The 17,815-nt window shown below is 55.8% G+C and overlaps 1 protein-coding gene across 2 annotated transcripts in view; it reads left to right on the top strand.

Annotated features, from left to right (window-relative positions):
• The window catches only part of ADGRL1 (adhesion G protein-coupled receptor L1), a 51,663-nt gene that overhangs the window by 14,386 nt on the left and 19,462 nt on the right, over positions 1–17,815 (top strand). The window contains exons 3-4 of one of the 2 annotated variants that reach the window (XM_065419655.1): positions 218–327; positions 11,736–11,750. In XM_065419655.1, coding sequence (XP_065275727.1) covers positions 218–327; positions 11,736–11,750 — 125 coding nt within the window. The remainder of the gene's footprint in view (positions 1–217; positions 328–11,735; positions 11,751–17,815) is intronic. The other variant, XM_065419654.1, reaches the window with a different exon arrangement.

Genomic DNA, 17,815 nt, shown 5'->3' with positions numbered 1-17,815 from the left:
CAGGACATGAAGCCCAGCTTCCTGGCCCCATCCCAAGGCCAGCCATCTCCTCGTCGCTTCCTGACATCCCTCTCCTGCCCAGCCCTGCTCCTGTTTCAGCCAGGGTTCTGCACTGCCCTGACACACCCCAGAGGTGGCCGCATTTCGGCACCGTTATGTAGCATCGCTACGGGACTGTCTTTAATTTATCGGCCCCCGGGCCCTCTCCCTCCCCCAGGTGCAATAACCGGACGCAGTGCGTGGTGGTGGCTGGATCGGACGCCTTCCCGGACCCCTGCCCTGGAACCTACAAGTACCTGGAGGTCCAGTATGACTGTGTCCCATACAGTGAGTCCCATTCTCATTGCTCTTTACAACCGTGTCCGGGTCCGATTTGTTCGCTTCCCTCCTTGCTGTGAAAAACCTTCCACCCAAAGCGGGGGGAGACCCCCCCAGAACCGGCTCCCTGATCCCTGGCGCTGGGGGGGGGGGAATGACTGGGGCTAGGGCTAAAGGATTTGGGTGCCTCGCTTTGGCTCCATCCTTTGGGGGAGAACATGCCACGGGGGGGGGGGGAGAGGGAGATGCACATTGCACACGTATGTATCCTGCACACACACATGCACACAGATGCACATGTGTGTACACTGCACATGTCTATACACGGCACACACACATACACACAGGGCCCCAGGAAGTAATAGAGAAGCCGGCAAGCCCTGGGGTGCGGGGGAGGGGGGGCGTATCACGTTTCTCGCCACTGAGGCTGCTGGACACATACAGACCCTGCAGTTCCCTCAGGCTCTCCAGCCGGCACTGCCCAGTGTCACCCCTAGAGGTCGCCTCGCGTCCCAGCCACGCCTAAGGCTACCCTGCAGTACCCTGCCCATCCCAAGGGGGCGCTGAGGAGCAAGGCTAGGATGGGGGCCTGCCCTGCTTGTTCCGGGGTGGGGGGGATTGTACCTGTCCCAGGAGGGGGCTGAGTGGGGAGAAGTGATTGGCAACCCACGTGTCCCCATGCGGTGGGAGGGGAGTGGGGTCTAGTGGTTAGAGCGGTGGGGGAGGGTGGAAGTCGGGACTCAGGTGGGAAGGATCCTGGAGCTACGTTTGAGGAGGGAGCGTCCTTCTGGGGCAGGTTTCTGGCAACGGGGGCCCCTGAGCGGGGCTGGGTTTGGGGAGCTCCTGCCCTAGGCCAGAGCGGGGGGAGGGCCGGCAGATAAACACAGAGGAGCAGAAGGGAGATCTGGAGTTGGGGAGGGAAGAGAGACTGTGTGTGTGTGTGTGTGTGTGTGTGTGTGTGCGTGCTCCGCATGTGTATGCATGTGCTCCCTATGTGCTGTGCGTGTGGATGCGGGCACATGCGTGTGTGCTCTGCATGTGCGCACACCCCTCTGCCCCCACTCAGTTCCCCTTCCCAACACACACCCAGCAGCGACCGGAGCCGCACGTGTGTTGGAACCGGGCCAGGCTGACAGTCCCCTACTCCTCTTGGGCCTGGGAAATTCCCTCCTGAGGAGCAAGTCCTCCTGCATGGAAACAGGAAGTGGGGTTCAGGGAACAAACAGGAAGTCAGGGTTGGAAAAAACAGGAAGCAGGTCTGGAAAAAACAGGAAGTCCCACCTTGGCAGGCTGAGCTGGCTCTGTGACAGCTCCCTGGCCTCCAAGGGAGCCAGGTCTAGGGTTGCCAATTTTGGCTGGACGTATTCCTGGAGGTTTCATCACATGACATAATCTTTAATTACAGATTAATCTTTAATTCTTGGAGACTTCAGGACAATCCTGGAGGGTAGGGCAACCCTAGCCAGGTCCCAGCATAGGAAGCAACAGGAGGCGCTCGGCCCCCCAAATCCTGCCCCCACTGGGTGCCCCAAACCCTAGGTACCCCGAAGGGATCCCGGGAGAGTGACCCCAGCTCTGGGGTGCATGGTGGGATCTTTGCTACAGCTCATCCATGCCCACTGGGGGTCAAAAGAGAAGGAACAGCGGGGTGGGGTGGGGGGGTTGAAGCCAGCGCTGCTGTCTAAGGGAGCCGGTTTTGGGGCGCCTCTCTCCCTCTGGGTCTGCAGCAAACACCCCCTGTCCTCTCTCTGCCGCTTTGTGTAGCGCGAGCCAGGGCATGTCATTTCAGGGGTGGGGGGCGTTGCTTCCTGTTGTTTGACGCACTGTCTTTTTCCGGGGGGCTGGGCTGGGGGGGAGGGGAGCCCTGGTAACACCCCCTTTGGTTTCTCCTCGCAGACAGAGCCGGAGCCGAGAGGGCGTCAGAGTCCAGCGCATCCTCTTAACCGATTTAACTCCGATTCCTGTTCCTTTTCCTTTCAGCTCTGCGGGGGACGCGCCCAGACAACCTCCCTCATCTCAGGATATAATTGACTCTGCCCCCACAACAGCACGGGGGCACCCCGCTGAGACTGGGCTGGGATCTCAGACGGGCTAGGCTGTGAGCGGGATGGGGCTGGAGAGAGGGCTAGGCAGGAAGGGTGGGGGACGTATGGCAGGGGGGAGCGACGGAGCATGGAGAGGAGAGAGCTGCAGAGATGGAGGGCTGGAAATCGGAGCCTGCCAGGCTCCGCTGATTTCTCCCAGCTAAGGGCCTGGCCCTGAGGTCCCAGCTGAATGAGTTTTCACGCACACACACGTACAGTTGCACACAGATGCAGGTGTATACATTGCACATGTGTGTACACTGCACACACGCATGCACACAGATGCACATGCCTGTACATTGCACACATCTGTATCCTGCACACACACATGCACACATATGCACATGCATGCACATTGCACACGTATGTATCCTGCACACACACATGCACACAGATGCACATGTGTGTACACTGCACATGTCTATACACGGCACACACACATACACACAGATGCCCCTGCCTGTACATTGCACATGTCTGTAGCATGCACACATATGCACACACCTGCATAATGCACATGTCTGTACACAGCACACATGCATGCACACTGATGCACATGCCTGTACATTGCACACGATTGTATCCTGCACACACACATATGCACACCCCTGTACATTGCACATGTCTGTATCCTGCATACACGCATGCACGCATATGCAAATGCCTGCACATTGCACATGTCTGTATCCTGCACACTCACATGTGCACAGATGCACACGCCTGTACATTGCACACATCTGTACACAGCACACACGCATGCACCCAGATGCACACCCGTGCATGTTGCACATGCCCAAACTCACACTCGGTATCCGAGAGGCAGAGCATTCCTCTCCCTGCCTCCTCACCATGTGGCTGCCCGTGTCAGCTGGGCCAGATCCAAGGCGTTGTGATTCGGTGTAGGGTTTATCCCTCGCTTGTTTATACCAGCTGGGCCCCTCTGCCACTCCCCGATTTCCATTCCCATCTGCCGCTCCTTCCTTGGGAGAAATGGAAATTGACATGTCTCCCCCCCCCACCACTCCCACCCGCTCATGCAACACATTTCAAGGCGACATACGCGCTGCCCAAATGCTTGCCGGGTGGCATCGCTGCAGCGGATTGGCCACCCCTCTCCTCACATTTCAAGGCGCGGCTGTTCTCCTGGCGCTGGCTCGGTGCCCACCATCTGCTCTCCCCCGCGCTGCCACTCACCCAACAGCCAACGTCAGCAAGGGACAGGCGAGGTTCAGGGTGTGGGACTAGCGACGAGAGAGAGAGCGGGGGTGGAGCTCAGCGACGCTGGCATGACGGTGCCAAATCCAGATCTGGCTCTCGGTTACGCTGGGGTGTAAACCCACAGTGGCTCCCTGGAAGTCCAATTCTGCTCCCACCGTGGCCAGCGTGGAAAGCAGGAGTTAGCGCCACCAAAACCGGAGCGTACATCCAGAGTAACTCGCATGAAACAAAATCCAGCTCTCACTTACACCAAGGTGTTAATCTGGAGTCACTGCCCGGAAACCGGACTCTGATCCCAGTTACACCAGGGTGTAAAGCAAGATTTAACTCCATCCAAACCAGATTCAAACCGGAGTAACTCAGATGAAGCAAAATCCTGCTCTCACGGACACCAAGGTGTAAATCTGACAGCACTCTCTGAAAAGCAGATTCCCAAGTGGGGTAAACTGATGTAGCTCCATTGACTTTAATGGCTCTATGCCCGTTTACACCAGCTGGGTATCTGCGCCTCTGATTTCATTGACTCGGGTGTGTAAATCCAGAGCTAGCTCACCGTGGGTCTGGCAGGACAGGCCAGGGAGCGGCTTTCTCAGCTACAGAGCCCCCTGGCTAGGGTCAGAGGCACCTTCTGGGCCTAGCGCTGAGACAGAAGCCCGTTGGGAATCACTGAGAAGTGGGCGCGTTGGCCCCAGGGTTTCCCATGGGGAAAGGAGGATGGCCAAGGCGGTGGGGCCGACGGAGGGATCTGGGGCAGAAGGGGCCAGATCCAGAGCTGGCGTAAAGCGATGCCACTCCATTGGCGTCACTCGTCTGCTCCATCCCTGCTCAGGAGGGTCCAGCCAGCCCAGGCCGGGGACCAGCCCATCCTGGCGTCCCCAGCACAAGGAGCTGAGACCCAGCTGTCAGAGGGTCCCCGGCGCCTGCTGTTCCGCATTGCGAGGGTGCAGCCCTCCCGGGTCAGACGTGGGGCTGGCAACCTCCGATATGGGACAGGCGGGTCCTGGGGGGGGACCCCAGGGTAGCCCAACAGGGCAGGCTCATGGTTGGGATGTAAGATTCACAGCCAGGCCTTGATCCGGCATCACCCCCCCCCCCCCCGTGAGCGCCCTCTGCTGGAGGAAGAGTCAGCGGAGCCGCTCCTCGACCCTGACTAGCCCAGGGCTCAGGGTCAAGCTGCTGCTGTGAATCAGGCTGAGCAGGGCCTTGAACTCGTGTCGTCATCTGCCAAGTGACGCCTCAGCCACAGGGCTCTTGGCCCTTCTGGGAGCTCGCCCGAGTAACCGTCCCGCCCAGGTTTTCATCATAACCGAGCCGGGCCCGTGACATGGGCTCACTTTGACCTCTCTGCATTTTTGAAATGGCAGGGGAGAGATTTGGGGAAAAGCTTTCAGCCAGCTCGGCTGCGTGTGCAGGGTTTGGGCTTCTGCCCGGCCCTGGGCGTAACACCGTGGGGGTGGGCATCGGCCCCATGCTGGGCACGGGGGAGTGCAGAAGGAGACAGCACAGGCCAGTGATCTAGGAGTCAGGACTCCTGGGTTCTGTTCTCAGCTCTGAAAGGGGAGGGAGCCAGGGCTAGATCCCAGGAGGCCAGGCCCAAAGCTGGGCACCACCACGGCACTGTGGGAAGCAGCTGTGATTTCGCACAGCCGCATGCCCAGCACGTGCCCCCAACTCCCACTGCTTAACCACAAGTTGGAGCATGATGGGAGTCGTGCTAACATGAAGCAAAGCATGATGGGAGTCACGCCAACCCAGCCAGGCCTCATTCAACTCACCACGACAAAAGCGGGCTTCCATCCTGGAGCGCGTCTGGCACCTTCTAACCCACAGTGCTTTGCACCAGGCCGGGATAATCAGCAGCCAGACCGCCCAGTACCATGCAGCTCCTCTTCTCTCTCTGCGCTCCGTGTTGCCCCCTGCGGTCTGTCTGTCCCTTCCTGCTCTCCCGAGGGTGCCCCGGTGCTGTTGATCTGTGGGGGTCGGGGCAGGGCAGGGGTGCAGAAAGCGGGGAGATGGGGGAGGGTGTGTGTCGAACTCCCCGCTTTCTTCCTTTGCAGCTGCCTCCGTTCTAACTAAATGGCCTATTTTCCTTCTTCAGGTGCCAATTTTCCTTGTGTTAATTGAATGCCTCTAATTTTGGTTGGGTCTTTTTGTTGGTTTTTTTCTTATCTATTTAATTTATTTTGGAGGGGGCAGGATTATAAAAATATAATTGTTATAATTGTGCAAATAGAAAAAAAAACCACAACCCTTTTTCTCAGCCCCTCCCGCCTCTCTCTTTTATTTCCTGTCACATTGTTTCTTTCCCTTCCTTCCCCCGGGATCTCGAGGGGGCGCCTCTGTTTTTTCCACAAGGGATTTGTTAGTCATTGACAGCAGCTGTGTATATTTCAGGCCAGGCCCGGGCTGCCTTTACTCAGTTGGGTGAGCAGTTATTCCCTAGTTTATTATTATAGCAATGCCGGGAGGTCTCAGCCAAGATCCAACCCCCCTCCCCCCTTTGTGCCGGATGCTGCACAGACAGAGAAGGAGATGGCCCCCCTGCCCCAAAGAGCTTCCTGAAGCAGCCAAGAAAAGGGGCACAGGCCCATTCTGATTTCTTTGCTCTGTCCCCCCTCCATACACACACACACCGCCCGCTTTACAGCATCACCAGCCCCGAACGGTCAAAAATCCTAGACCCCAAAAGGTGAGATCAGCTTAGGAATCATTCGATTTTAAAACCAGAAAGAATCCTGGCTCTGCCTTGCTGCCGTCAGGAGCCTCCCCGTCTCATTTCTCTGTAGCCACGAGGGCAACCTGTCAAGGGGCAGATTCTCTGCTGGGGTTGGGCTGCTCTGAGCTGTCGGGCTGGCCAACATAGAATCATAGAATATCGGGGTTGGAAGGGACTTCAAAGCAGGACCAATCCCCAAATGGCCCCCTCAGGGATTGAACTCACAACCCTGGGTTTAGGTGGGCTAATGCTCACACCACTGAGCTCTCCCTCCCCCACGTGACAGGGGCTGCCCCGGGGCTCTTCAGAGCTACACCCCTTGAGCTAGTGAGCTCTCTGGCCTGGCCGTAACAGACTCGGCCATTAGCAGAGTGGCACCGGGGAACCTGTCGCCCTCAGCCAGCACCTGTGTGGACCAGCCGACAGTCTCACCCCAAGTTTTTCATATTTTTTATCCACCCGTCATCACGGGAGCCGGGTTAGGGTTAAGTCCCAGGTCTTGTGCGGCTCCATTGGCAGCAAGGCAGTTCCCCCCCCTCCCCCGACCCCACAGCATCCCCGGGGTGGGGCACCGATTTGCCTCCCGCCCTGGCACAAACGCGTGTGGCTGGAGATTTCTACCCGGCTGGTTTGCTCTTTGCCACTACGGCCTGTCTCGCTAAAGCCCCTGCTGAGCGGCTCGGCGGATGTTAATTTCCGGCTGGAGCTGGTTTTTCCCCTTCCCAAGCGCTATTTTTAACTCGCTTCCCCCTGTGTTTAATATCTCCCCCCCCCCCCCAGTCCCCTTTCCACAAGTTCACCATTGGCATTAGTGCTGCGCCGGGCCCAGACCAGCCCTCGGGGCTCCCATGGAGCAAGGCAGGGGGCCACCTCACTCCGCTCTGCACCGCCTTAGCCCCGTGCCCTGGCCGGCTGTCAGCGCCGCCCCACAGAACTCGCCGCCAATGGCCGCAGTCCTCTGCACTGGGGAGAACGGCCGACCCCAGAGCCAACCGGTGAGGGGCAACGAGGGGGTGAGAGTCAGACTTTAGCACTGCTAGATTGTCAGTCTGTCCATCCCCATAGATTTACCCCTCTGTCTGTCCATCCAGCCCCATGCACACCCCTCTGTCTGTCCATCCAGCCCCTCAATCCAGCCAGCCAGCCAGCCCCATACACACCCCTCTGTCTGTCCATCCAGCCCCTCGATCCAGCCAGCCAGCCAGCCAGCCCCATACATACCCCTCTGTCTGTCCATCCAGCCCCATACACACCCCTCTGTCTGTCCATCCAGCCCCTCAATCCAGCCAGCCAGCCAGCCCCATACACACCCCTCTGTCTGTCCATCCAGCCCCATACATACCCCTCTGTCTGTCCATCCAGCCCCATGCACACCCCTCTGTCTGTCCATCCAGCCCCTCGATCCAGCCAGCCCCATACACACCCCTCTGTCTGTCCATCCAGCCCCATACATACCCCTCTGTCTGTCCATCCAGCCCCATGCACACCCCTCTGTCTGTCCATCCAGCCCCATGCACACCCCTCTGTCTGTCCAGCCAGCCCCATGCACACCACTCTATCCAGCCAGCCAGCCCCATACACACCCCTCTGTCTGTCCATCCAGCCCCTCGATCCAGCCAGCCAGCCAGCCCCATACACACCCCTCTGTCTGTCCATCCAGCCCCATACACACCCCTCTTTCTGTCCACCCAGCCCCATACACACCCCTCCATCCATCCAGCCAGCCCCATACACACCCCTCTGTCCATCCATCCATCCCATACTCACCCCTCTATCCAGCCAGCCCCATAAACTCCCTATCTACCCTCAAACACCCCTTCTCTTTATCTACTCAGCCCCATACACAGTGCTCTGTCTATCCTCACACACAGCTGTATCCATCTGTCTATCCCTTTCACCCCCTCTGTCTACCCAGCCCATACAGCCCTCTGTCCGTCTGTCAGGCATCAGTAACCTTTGTTGGGGTACAGTTCCCAAGGAGACAGGACCATAAGCCCAGCCCAGGCCCAACTCCTCAGACCCCGCCCCCATCCTTCGGGTCACATCTCACACCCAGGCCTGAATACACGTGTAGCTAAGGAGCTGTAGGCAGGTTGGGGTGTGAACCCCGGTGTCCATCCTGGCCAAACACCAACCTGGAGAATTCCCTCCTCTCTGCCTGAACTGCGCTGATAGCTGTCATCAGACAAAGAAGGATCAAAAGTGGTGCCCTCTACAGGGGAAAGGCCCCCTGTCCCATTCCCTGCCCCCCTGAGCCAGCCAGTCCCCTGCCCTGGGGTCGGATCAGAGCCAGCGCCCCCTAGAGGGGAAAGGCCCCGTGTCCCATTCCCTGCCCCCCTGAGCCAGCCAGTCCCCTGCCCTGGGATCGGGTCGGATCAGAGCCAGCGCCCCCTAGAGGGGAAAGGCCCCGTGTCCCATTCCCTGCCCCCCTGAGCCAGCCAGTCCCCTGCCATGGGGTCGGGTCAAATCTGGCGCCCCCTAGAGGGGAAAGGCCCCCTGTCCCATTCCCTGCCCCCCTGAGCCAGCCAGTCCCCTGCCCTAGGGTCGGATCAGAGCCAGTGTCCCCTAGAGGGGAAAGGCCCCCTGTCCCATTCCCTGCCCCCTGAGCCAGCCAGTCCCCTGCCCTGGGGTCATATCAGAGCCAGTGTCCCCTAGAGGGGAAAGGCCCCCTGTCCCATTCCCTGCCCCCCTGAGCCAGCCAGTCCCCTGCCCTGGGATCGGGTCGGGTCGGATCAGAGCCAGTGTCCCCTAGAGGGGAAAGGCCCCCTGTCCCATTCCCTGCGCCCCTGAGCCAGCCAGTCCCCTGCCCTGGGGTCGGATCAGAGCCGGCGCCCCCTAGAGAGGAAAGGCCCCCTGTCCCATTCCCTGCCCCCCAGAGCAGCCCTGGGATCAGATTGAAGCCAGCCCCCCCCCCCCCCCGCAGAGGAGGAAGTTTCCGTTCAAAGTGTAGGTAAAAAACAAAGTCATTTGTATTTAATCGGAGCCAGAGCTCTCGGCATTGCCCCATGACCGGTGTCGCTCACAGTGCCCCCTGGATCTCGGTGGAGCTGTGTGCTGTTTCCCCAAGCTCTTCAGTGGACCAAGCAGACATTGGAGGGCTCTGAGCTAGGAGGGCACTGGTCCACTGCTAACAGGATCAAGAGGGCAGCGTGGTCTAGTGGCGAGAGCACTGCACTGAGGCGCAGAAGAGCTGGGCTCTATTTCTGGCTCTTCTGGGTGAGCTGGAAGGAGTTGCTTCCCTGCTCTGTGCCTCAGTTTCCCCACTGGTATACGGGCGGGGGGTTAGGACGCTGACCAGGGATTATCGTCACAGGGTGGAGGCATCAGAGAGCAAGGAGCAGATGGAGTGTGGTCGAGGTGCAGTGGGGCCTGGGAGGGGGCAGGGGATAGCGGGGCAGGCCCATCAATCATGACAGAAACAATCCTAGTTTACAGAGCACAGAGGGTTTGCCTCAGTGGGGTAGGAGCTTTCAAAGGTGATGAGAAAGGGAGCCTGGATCCCCAGCGCATCTGGGAGTGAGAGACAGGGGGGAGCTTTGGGACAGGGACTTAGGGGTGTGATGGGTCTATGCGTAGGAGCTGTGCTGGGTAGCATGTTAGAAATACACCTTTATAGACAGCTGAATGGGGGCGGGGTGGGTGGGGATAGATAGATAGGCAGTGGGGGTGTACGGAGAGAGAGAGAGGTGTATAATCCACGGTGCCCCCACATCTTGAATATTCCCTGCAGTTCCGGTCGCCCCATCGCAAAAAAAGATATATTAGGACTGGAAAAAGTACAGAGAAAGGCAACAAAATTGATCAGGGGGATGGAACAGCTTCCGTCCGAGAAGAAAGTAAAAGCACGGGGAGCGTTCAGCTTACAAAAGAGACGACTACGGGGGCACGTGATAGAGGGCTGTAAAATCATGGCTGGTGTGGAGACAGTGACTCGGGAAGTGTTATTGACCCCTTCACCTAGCACAAAAGCCAGGGCTCACCCGATGAAATGAACAGGCAGCAGGTTTAAAACAACCTTAAGTACTTCTGCAAGCACCGCACAGTCAGTCTGTGGAACGTGCTGCTGCGGCTGTTGGGACGGCCAAATCGGTTGGAGGTGTTCCTGGAGGATAGGTCCATCAATAGCTATTAGCCAAGCTAGTCAGGGACGCAGCCCCATGCTCTGGGTGTCTCTAAAGTAAGCTTTTGATGGCCAGAAGTTGGGACTGGATGACAGGGATGAGTCACTTGATAATTGCCCTGTTCTGTTAGTTTCCTTTGAAGCATCTGGAACCAGCCTCTCTCAGAAGACAGGACACTGGGCTAGCTGGACCATTGGGCTGACCCAGCATGGCTGTTCTTATGGGATGGATAGATAGATAGATAGATAGATAGATAGATAGATAGATAGATAGATAGATAGATAGATAGATAGATAGATAGATAGATAGATGATGGGTGTATGGGGATAGATAGATAGATAGATAGATAGATAGATAGATAGATAGATAGATAGATAGATAGATAGATAGATAGATGATGGGTGTATGGGGATAGATAGATAGATTAGATCTGATCATCTGCTCAGACCTCCTGCATGACCCAGACCAGGGAATACACCCATTTAGATCTAGGGTGATGAGTGGGCTGATATTGACAAGAGAGGATTGGTGTCAGCTTGAAGCTAAGCAACAGAAGATCAGCAGTTGAGGGTGGGGGCGGATGTCTACGGGCCACCTGGGCCTCTTAGTTCAGCTGAGATCCCAGAATCCTGGTTCCTTCGACTGATCGATCAATCTGTCTATTCCCATACACCCCCTCTATCTATCTACCTGTCTATCCCCATATACCCGCTCTATCTAACTGCCTATCCCCATACACATCTATCTATCTATCTATCCCCATACACAACCATCCATCTGTCCATCCCTATCTATTTCCTACTGTCCTTTCTGTTCCTGGGGTGCTCAGAGTTTTGCATTTGGTTTTTTTTTTTTAATTCTTATAATTTTGGGTTGTTGCAACATTTCTTATTATTTTATTATTTGCATTGGGCGGAGGGGGGGGGTTCTTGATGTTTCTCTTTCCAAGGGCGTCGCTGCTGGAGCAAAAAAACCATTGAATCCTAAAAACAAATCAAACCTGATTTATAAAATCCTCCAACAAAAATCCAACACACGTTTTTCCCTCTCTCTTTGCCTAAAACAAGCAACAATTTTAACAATTAAAAAGGGCGGGGGTGGGCTCTGAAAAAATGGGGGTCGGAAGGGTGGGGCGGAAAAAGTTGCGATAAAGAAAAGGTTTCTTTGGGGCGGGGGGGAAAAGCAATTTAATCTCTTCTCTCTTTTTTTTTCTTCTTTCCTTGCACTTTTTTTTTTTCAATCTATTTTTTTTCTTCTTTCTTCCGATGCTTAAAGTAGAAGTGGAACAAAAAGGTAAACAGAACATTACCACTGACCCCCTAAACCTAACACCTTGTTATATTCTCTGTGGCCATATTAAATGTGAATTCCGTCTCCTCTGATCCTACCCCGATCCCTCTTTTCCTAACTTACCTTTTTCCTCCCAGAACCTTCCCTCTCCCCATCCCCCCCCCCCCAATTTTCTCTCTCTGGTCTTGTTAATTCCAATTGGCCTCCCTAGCTAAAATACAGGCCCCTTTCGCCACCTGCCCGATGCAAAATACAAGCCACCAGCTCCAATCTGGAAAGGATTTTTGTAACCAAACTGGAATCCAAAGTCTGATCCATGATTCCTTGGCTCGTCTGCTCGTGGGGGGCTGGGGGGGGCAACCATTAATGTCTGCTCGACTTTTTACCTCCTTCAGGGGAACTAGTCATGGGGGCTTCCTCTCCGTCTTTTTTTAATCATTCAACTGAGTTTCTCTGCTCCTCTATTCATGTTTCCATGGCAACCAGTCGGGTATCTACCTCAGTCACCGGCTTTCTCTTTCTCCTCTTGATTTCGGTTCTGTCTCTTTTTTATGATTATTATTTCCTAATTCCTTCTTTCCCCCCTCCCTTAACACGGAATTTTAAAAAACGTGGTTCATATGAGCGGGGAGGGAGCTGACAGGTCAGATGGGTTTACTGATTGATTTAAAAAAAAAATTCCGTCAATTTGATTTCAATCTGCAAATTCGCTTTTTGACTCCCTCTCCTTCGTGGCCAGGCGTTTGGCCAAGGGAGGGGTGCATGTCCATGGATTTGGGTGCTTACATTGGTTCAGCATGGGCATGCAGCTATCCCTGTTTGGGACAGCGCATGACCCTGTGCGTGAATCCCCATGAAGTCAACGGGACTTTCACTCCCACTGAAATTTATTTAATTAATAGTAGTATTATTTATTATTACTGATCATTAGTACACAAGGAGACTTCAGACATTAGAACAGAAGCACATGCTTAAAGTTAAGCACCTGCTTTACCATGGTGCCGATTCAGAATTCTTTCCCACACCCCAAGCAGGAGCTCCTAAACCTCTTGGGTTCTTTTAGTAAAAGCCCGGTTTAAAGTGCCCACTTTCATTTTCTTTGACTTTGTCTCATTCCTCCCAGCTTGTCCTCCTTGTTAACCCCTGGAACGCTCTGCTAACGAGACGACGCACAACTAAAAAAACCAACCCCGATTTGTTTATATATATATTTATGTCTACACACACACACATATATATATATATAGACCAGCTTTTTAACACTAGCAGTAGTAATCTGTTGGGTATGTTTGTTTGGTTTTTGTTTGTTTTTACTAACCACTTTAATATGGAATTTTATGTTATTTCTTTTTATTCTTTTTTTGTTCCTTTATTTCTTTTCTTCCGATAAATCCAGGGTTTGGGATTCTTATTTTTTTCCTGCCTGTTAAAAGAAATTAAATTAAGCAAAAGCTGCACTCATGGTCTTTAACTCGATCTGTTATTGCCAGAAGGGGCGGGGATGCAATTGATTTTATATATATATATATTTTTTAATTTGACCATCTTTGACCTTTGTGGAGGTTTCTAGTTTAACGTAAGTACCAGGAACGGCAGGGAGAAAACGAGATTTTTCTAACGAGCATTGGGGCTGTCAGAGGCAGCAGTAGGAAGCCAGTAAATTAACAAATTGATAATTGCTCAAGAGACAACAGAAAAAAAAAAAAAAAAAAAAAAGCCAGGCTTGATTCTTTCCAATCCATGTTTTTCTCTCTTTCTCTCGGCTTATTTTGTATTTCCAAATGCACTGGGGTGGGGAGGGTGGGGGCACATCTATATTTATTTTTGCTGGGGGGCTAAACATGCTTTTTTCCCACAGGTCCAGCAAGGATCCCATGGTTCTGGGGCGTTAAAAACCTTCCTGATGTGGCTTTTTTTGTTTGTTTTAAGTTGATTGCTTCCTTGTCCATTTCGGCCCGGCTGCCTCAGACCGTGGACAGCCCACTCCCATCCCCTGTGCACCCAGGAGGGATAGAAACCAGCTAACCCCCCCTCACCCCATCTTTAACAATGTGTTTCTCCTCGTCCTCCTCCCGCCAGGAGCCCTCCATCCATCCCACCTCACCACCCCCAGCCTGGGCCATGGGGCCAGCCCGGCTGAACCTGTGAGTCTCAGAGAGGAGTTCGTGATCACCCAGAGCGGGACAGGAACGGGGTCAGATCACACAGCTGGGGCTAGAGCCCCCATCCTTGAGTAGCAGCATGGCCCAACCCCCCCCCCCCCCAGCACCCGCGCCAAAGAGCAACTCTGTTGCTTTGCACCAGCTGTCGATCCTTTATCCGTCTGTAGTCTGTGCCACAAGAGGGCAACGCACGCAACCGCACACACGTACTCAGCCGTGCATGCGCAGCACACAGGAGACCTTGCACACATATGTAAACATGCATGAACGTGGGAACACACACGCACATGCCAACAGGTGAACACAGATGCGCCCACCCCCATGCATGGCCATGCACACACATAGGAACACGCATGCAAACATGCCTGCATACATGGGAGCACATATATGTACCCATGCGCACACACTCTCTGATTGCATCGCCCAGTGCAGCTCTCCTTCGACTCTCAGAGCATTGGCCTGGATTTACCCCTAGCTCCGGATCTGGGTTTACCCCAGGCCTGGGAAAGCTGGGCAGCAAAGATGGGCCGAGGGTGGCACCAGGTGGTTGAGACGGGAGTGGGCATGTGACAAATTTCAGAGCAGGTGCAAACACTCCAGAACCGCCCCCCTACCCTAGCTCAGAGGACCCAGCGCTGGCTGGCTGCCGTCAGGAACTGAGGACAACCCCAGCACTGGCCTCGGGGCAGGTAGGGGATGGCAAAGGCAGGAACATCTCCGCTCTTCCCCCAGGCCTGCATCCCTGTCTCTCTGCTGCCCCCGGCTGGCAGGAATTGGGCAGTGCACTAGGCAGGTTGGATGGGAGCCCCTCTGGGGCAGCGCAGGGGGCAGGCGGGGCTGAGAGCAGGGAAAGGCCTAGGGCTGCCAAGGGCATGAGGAGGAGCCCAGAGGGTCCCTGCAGCTGGAGCTCACAGGTTCAGGCGGAAAGGTCCCACGTCCCGCTCCAGCTCGTCCTACCAGGCTCCGCCCCGGCTCGATAACGACCTTCTGTGCTGGCAGAGGAACCCCGGCTCGGATCCCGGCTGGAGACCCGCGTGTGCGTGTGTGTGTGTGTGTGTGTGTAACACATCGGGGTCAATGGACACACCGGCCATGCTAATGCAGGAGGGATGTGTGTGTGTGTGGGGGGGGGGGGTGCTGGGAGAGACACCCCCAGCATGGGGCCTGGACCTGCCTCCCCCTGGCTGTAATGATTCCATGCAGGGGGGAGGGGCCTTGAGCAGGTTAGCTCAGACCTCAACCCCATGCTCTGCGCTTTGGGGGGCGTGGGGAGCTGGATCGGGGTCGTCCCGCTGAGTCGTCTGGAGCAGATGGATTGTCATCTCCCCAGCTTTCCCCCATCCTCCAGTTAAATGGGAGTTTGCAGCTGAACACAGAGAAGGGCCAGTGGTGAGTTGCTCATAGCACATGGGGAGAAGGGCACCAGGGTGGAAACGTGGCCCAGTGGTTAGCGGCTCGAGATCCGGGGTCAGCTCCCGCCAGACTCCCTGTGTGACGGGGGCAGATCCCTCAGGCTCTCTGCTTTGTGTCGTGATAGCACCCTGGTGCCCCAATCACAGCCCAGGGCCCCATTGTGCCAGGCGCTGTACAAACCCACAACAGAAACTAAGAAATAACAGCACTTGCCTCTCACAGGTGTAGTGTGAGGATCGATCTGTTAACGATTGTGCGGTGCTCAGATACTATGTGAATGGGGCCATAGAGTGTAGGTAGAGGGGTGATGTGTGTGGGGATGGATGGAGCGAGCAGGGGAATGAGGATGGCTGGATAGAGAGATGAGGTCTATCGGGATAGGTAAATAGAGGGGAGTGTACAGGGATAGGGATAGATGGGAAGTCTGGGGATGGATGAATAGGTGTAGGGATAGGTGGGGGGTGTATAGGGATGGATGAATAAAGGCATGTGTAGAGGGGTATATGCGGGGTATATGGGCATGGCTGGATGGAGGGGCATATACAGCGATAGGTAGGGGCTGTCTGGATGGATGAATAGAAGGGCGTGTACAGGGATAGGTACGGGGTGTATGGGGATAGGTGGTTAGAAAGGTGTGTACGGGGTAGGTAGGGGGTGTATAGGGATAGCTGGTTAGAGGGGCGTGTACAGGGGTAGGTAGGGATGGTTGGTTAGAGGGGCATGTACAGGGGTAGGTAGGGATGGTTGGTTAGAGGGGTAGGTAGAGAGGCAGGGAGATGGGGATAAAGGGGCATGTACAGGGGTAGGTAGGGATGGTTGGTTAGAGGGGTAGGTACAGAAGCAGGGAGATGGGGATAAAGGGGCATGTACAGGGGTAGGTAGGGATGGTTGGTTAGAGGGGTAGGTACAGAGGCAGGGAGATGGGGATAAAGGGGCGTGTACAGGGGTAGGTAGGGATGGTTGGTTAGAGGGGTAGGTACAGAGGCAGGGAGATGGGGATAAAGGGGCGTGTACAGAGGTAGGTAGGGTTGGTTGGTTAGAGGGGTAGGTACAGAGGCAGGGAGATGGGGATAAAGGGGCGTGTACAGGGGTAGATCTGAGACCTTCAGGAGCCTTTAATCTAGCGCTGGCTCTGAACAGGGGGAATCCCCCGGGCCGTGCTGTGGCTTAGCAGGCCCAGTGTGACCCCTGAAGTGGGAGCAGTGAGTGAGGAGCTGAGCAGTGGATTCCCCTGGGGGCAGCGTTGGTGGGGCAGACAATGGGCGTCGTGTCCAGTTGCGGGGACCTCACTGGAAAGAGGAAGGGGGGTGGGGAGAGATGCCAGGATGACTGGAGGCTGGAAACCTGCCTTGGCGAGAGCGTGGAGGAGCTTCAGCTCCAGGCTTATGGGAGAGCCGGGCCGAGGTGACTCACTCAGCCACGGGCAGCGAGCAGGGGGCTGGTCAGTCTCCCCGACAAAGGCAGAGCGAGAGCCAGCGGCTGGAAGCTGAAGCTGGGGAAATTCAGACTGGAAACACAGGGCTTGTTTTTAGCTGTGATGGGGAATTAACCGTTGGCTTAATGGCGAAGAGGCTGCGGTGGGTTGTCCATCACTTGAGCTAGACAGATAGATACTGTGTATAGGGAGAGATGAAGGGTGGTGAATGGGGAGAGATGGATGGACAGACTGGCCCCAGGGCAAGCAGCAAACCCAGGTATGGAGCCCAGGGGTCCTGATTCCCAGCCCACCTGCTCCATTCACTAACCTCGCTCCGGGAGACTGTTTTGTGGTTAGAGCGGGAGGGGCTGGGAGCCAGGCCTCCTGGGTTCTAACCCCAGCACTGCCACTAAGTCCATGTGACCTTGGGCAAGTCCCTTCCTCTCTCAGTCCTTTCCCCTGTCGTTAGACGTGAGGTCACAGGGCAGAGTTCGCTGGAGCCTGTGCCCAGCAAAGGGCTATTTATTACCCACAAGGCTGTGGGTAATGAAGCATTGCAGCAAGCCAGGGAGAGGTGCATTGTGGGAAGGGGCGCTGGGGTGACCATGCTTCAAGAGGTTCAGAGACCTCCCCGGGTCCTGTCGCCTGGTCCCCTCATGCCAAAGGCTTCTGTTGTGATTCTCATCGGTCCAAACGCCCACAGCAAGGGGCAGGCAGCAGGTGCAGTGACCAGGAGGCAGGAGGGGGTTAATTCCTCCGGGGGCCAGCAGGGGGCGATGTAGCTGGCAGTCTAGTCCCACCATGGAATTATTGCTGGGAGATTCCCCCTGCCACACGTGCCAGAGCCTGTCGTGTGGCTGCAGGGCGCAGGGCTCCCGGCTTGGCGTAGCCAATTGGACTGGAGCCTGCTGGCATCACAGGCACTCGGCCCATCCTGCGCGCTAAACCCAGAGCAGAGGATTCGCTTGGCGCTGGATTGTGCCCCTCCAAGGCCCGGCGATGCCAGGATGGCTGCCAGCCGCGGCCCTTTCCCCATCCCCCCACGCCACAAGATGGTGTCTGCAGCAGGCGAGGGA

This window comes from Emys orbicularis, chromosome 19 (genome assembly GCF_028017835.1).
Source record: "Emys orbicularis isolate rEmyOrb1 chromosome 19, rEmyOrb1.hap1, whole genome shotgun sequence".
NCBI classification, from domain to species: Eukaryota; Metazoa; Chordata; order Testudines; family Emydidae; genus Emys; species Emys orbicularis.
Note: the sequence above shows the minus strand (reverse complement) of the source record. Positions and strands in the feature narration are given on the sequence as shown.